Source organism: Hypanus sabinus, chromosome 3 (genome assembly GCF_030144855.1).
Source record: "Hypanus sabinus isolate sHypSab1 chromosome 3, sHypSab1.hap1, whole genome shotgun sequence".
NCBI lineage: Eukaryota > Metazoa > Chordata > Chondrichthyes > Myliobatiformes > Dasyatidae > Hypanus > Hypanus sabinus.
Window position 1 is genome coordinate 155,633,646 of NC_082708.1, and position 2,234 is coordinate 155,635,879.

Sequence of the window (2,234 nt, forward strand, 5' to 3'; positions counted from 1 at the left end):
CGCTGGTCGCACGCGCCGGCTCGCGACCCGATTGGCTGCCAACACGCGACCGGCGCGAGCACCCTCCTTTGACACCCGGCGGCGCAAAAAAAAACACCGCGGTGCTTTGATCCCAGCGGCGCGTGCCGCATTTAAAGGCGGTCGCGTCCCGTCTTGCAGCAACAGGAGAAGATTTACCTGCACACACTTCGTGTGAGTGTACAGTGCTTACTCTGCAATTGTATTTCACGTGCATACACGCGCTAGGTCCAAAAGCACCAGCGCTTACAGTGGCAGCAAAGTTATTTGGCAAAACTTTTCCCATTTATTTTTGAGCTTTTTGTCTTGCATTTCGTTTTTATTCCATCCCGTTGCAATGAGCCAAATGCATTCGGAAGACTGGACGGGGATGAAGGAACTGGCGACCGACAGGTGTGTACAGCAAACGGATCCGCGGTACCCGGCGCCGGCGGCAGTCGCTCCGCTCTCTCTGCTGGACACCGATCCGAGAGGTTGGCTCGCGCCCAGTTTGCAAAGCACCTGCCCGGCTCACGGGGACTACCTGGCACCCGGGCCGTCGGACGAGCTGCTGCTGCTCGAGCCCGGAACGGAGCTGGAACCGCCGTTGCAATGCAAGAGCCCGCAGCTCAAAGTACGGGAGCTTTGCAAGCTGAAGGGCGTGGGTTTGCAGGAGCTGGGCTGCCGGCAGCGGGCTCCGCCGAGCAGGCATGTGAGCGGCGTGCAGAAACAGAGGAGGCTGGCCGCCAACGCCAGGGAGAGGAGGAGAATGCACGGTTTGAACCACGCCTTCGATCAGCTACGGAACGTCATCCCATCGTTCAACAACGACAAGAAACTGTCCAAGTACGAGACTTTGCAGATGGCGCAGATTTACATCAGCGCACTGGCCGAACTGTTGCAAGGAGGGGGCGAGCCCGGACCCAAGGGCGAGGCTTCGACCCGGGCTGCAGGCATCGCCACTCCGGGCTGCAGGCGTCACTCGCACACTGCTTTCCCTGTGCCGTTCTCCTTCCAGGAGGGGGGTCCGCTGGACCTATCACAGGACGAGATGGCCAGCCAGGACAACAGCAAGACCTCCCCACGCTCTCACCGGAGTGACGGCGAGTTCTCCCCGCACTCCCACTACAGTGACTCTGAAGATGTTCCCTTAGACTTGCAGAGCGAAGACGAAGAACTCTCTGGGCTGCAACAGCCCCCGAATTACCAATAAATGCAACAAGTGCAAGGGGAAAAATATTCCGTCTTCCATTACTCTGTTTTTTCGTTTTGCTCTGATGCTGAATGCTAATAGAATATTTTTTGTTTTTAATGTAAAAATATGCTAATTTTTATACGAATTCCATATGGGTGGATGATGTTTCAAAAATGTACGCACTTTAAAAAAGAACTCAGCCCGGGAACTGAAACTGCCAATTTCTATCGTTGAAATATTTAAGTAGCTACCTTGCATTACGGTGTTTTATATATAGATTATATTATATGGTTCGAGACGTGTTAAGCATTTTGTCTCCAAGTCGCTGTCTGTGTTTCGGCGGCTGGAAATATAGAATTATTATTTATTGCTATTTGGAGTGTATTTTTCTCGATTGCTTTGAGTCTGTGTGTGCATTAAATATGAGTAATTTTTTAAAAATAATTTCAACCGCGCAGATGGATAAATGCATCGTTTTAATGGACAATTTCGTTTAAATTTAGCAATCCTTCGCCACCGTTTGTGTACTGTTACGTCGGGACTTTTAATACTAAATAAATGAATCTAAAACTATACAGTGAGAATGTCTGTTATTTGTTTTATTATCTATTGGGTGGTTTGTTGGGTTGAAGTTCGTTCAATCGATCGAATTAATGTAGGGATTTGTGGTGAAAAGTTATTTTGTTCCCACTGTGTTAGATTTCGTATGTGCGGAACTTTTAAGATCTATTTCGGCTGTGCGCGAATTGGTGGGTTGTACTGGACGACATATACAGGACGCCAAGAAGTCGGCGGACTGAATGACCTCGTTTTATGTCGTTCAGCCCAAGTGGGTGCCTGCGTTCGTTCTCCGTCCTCGCCTCAGCCCAGAAATGGTGAGACTGAGATCACATACGATCCAGATCGGGATTCCATTCCCTGGGAATGCATCTGGGAGGTGTTTCTAATTAAACCCTGATGATTTAACGAAACCGGTGCTTTCGTGTCAATAAAAGAAAACTTGACTCTCTAAAATAGCACTACACAGTTTCTTGTTGGTGTA

The 2,234-nt window shown here is 49.6% G+C and overlaps 1 protein-coding gene across 1 annotated transcript; it reads left to right on the forward strand.

Moving 5' to 3' along the window:
- The first annotated feature begins 355 nt into the window (after positions 1-355).
- Positions 356-1,210, forward strand: atoh1a (atonal bHLH transcription factor 1a). Its single transcript, XM_059963404.1, has one exon. It carries the CDS (start codon positions 356-358, stop codon positions 1,208-1,210), a length of 855 nt encoding a protein of 284 aa, XP_059819387.1.
- The last annotated feature ends 1,024 nt before the right edge of the window (positions 1,211-2,234 follow it).

Excerpts from the sequence above, each read along its gene's own strand:
- atoh1a (XM_059963404.1), top strand. The coding sequence starts at position 356 with ATGAGCCAAATGCATTCGGAAGACTGGACGGGGATGAAGGAACTGGCG.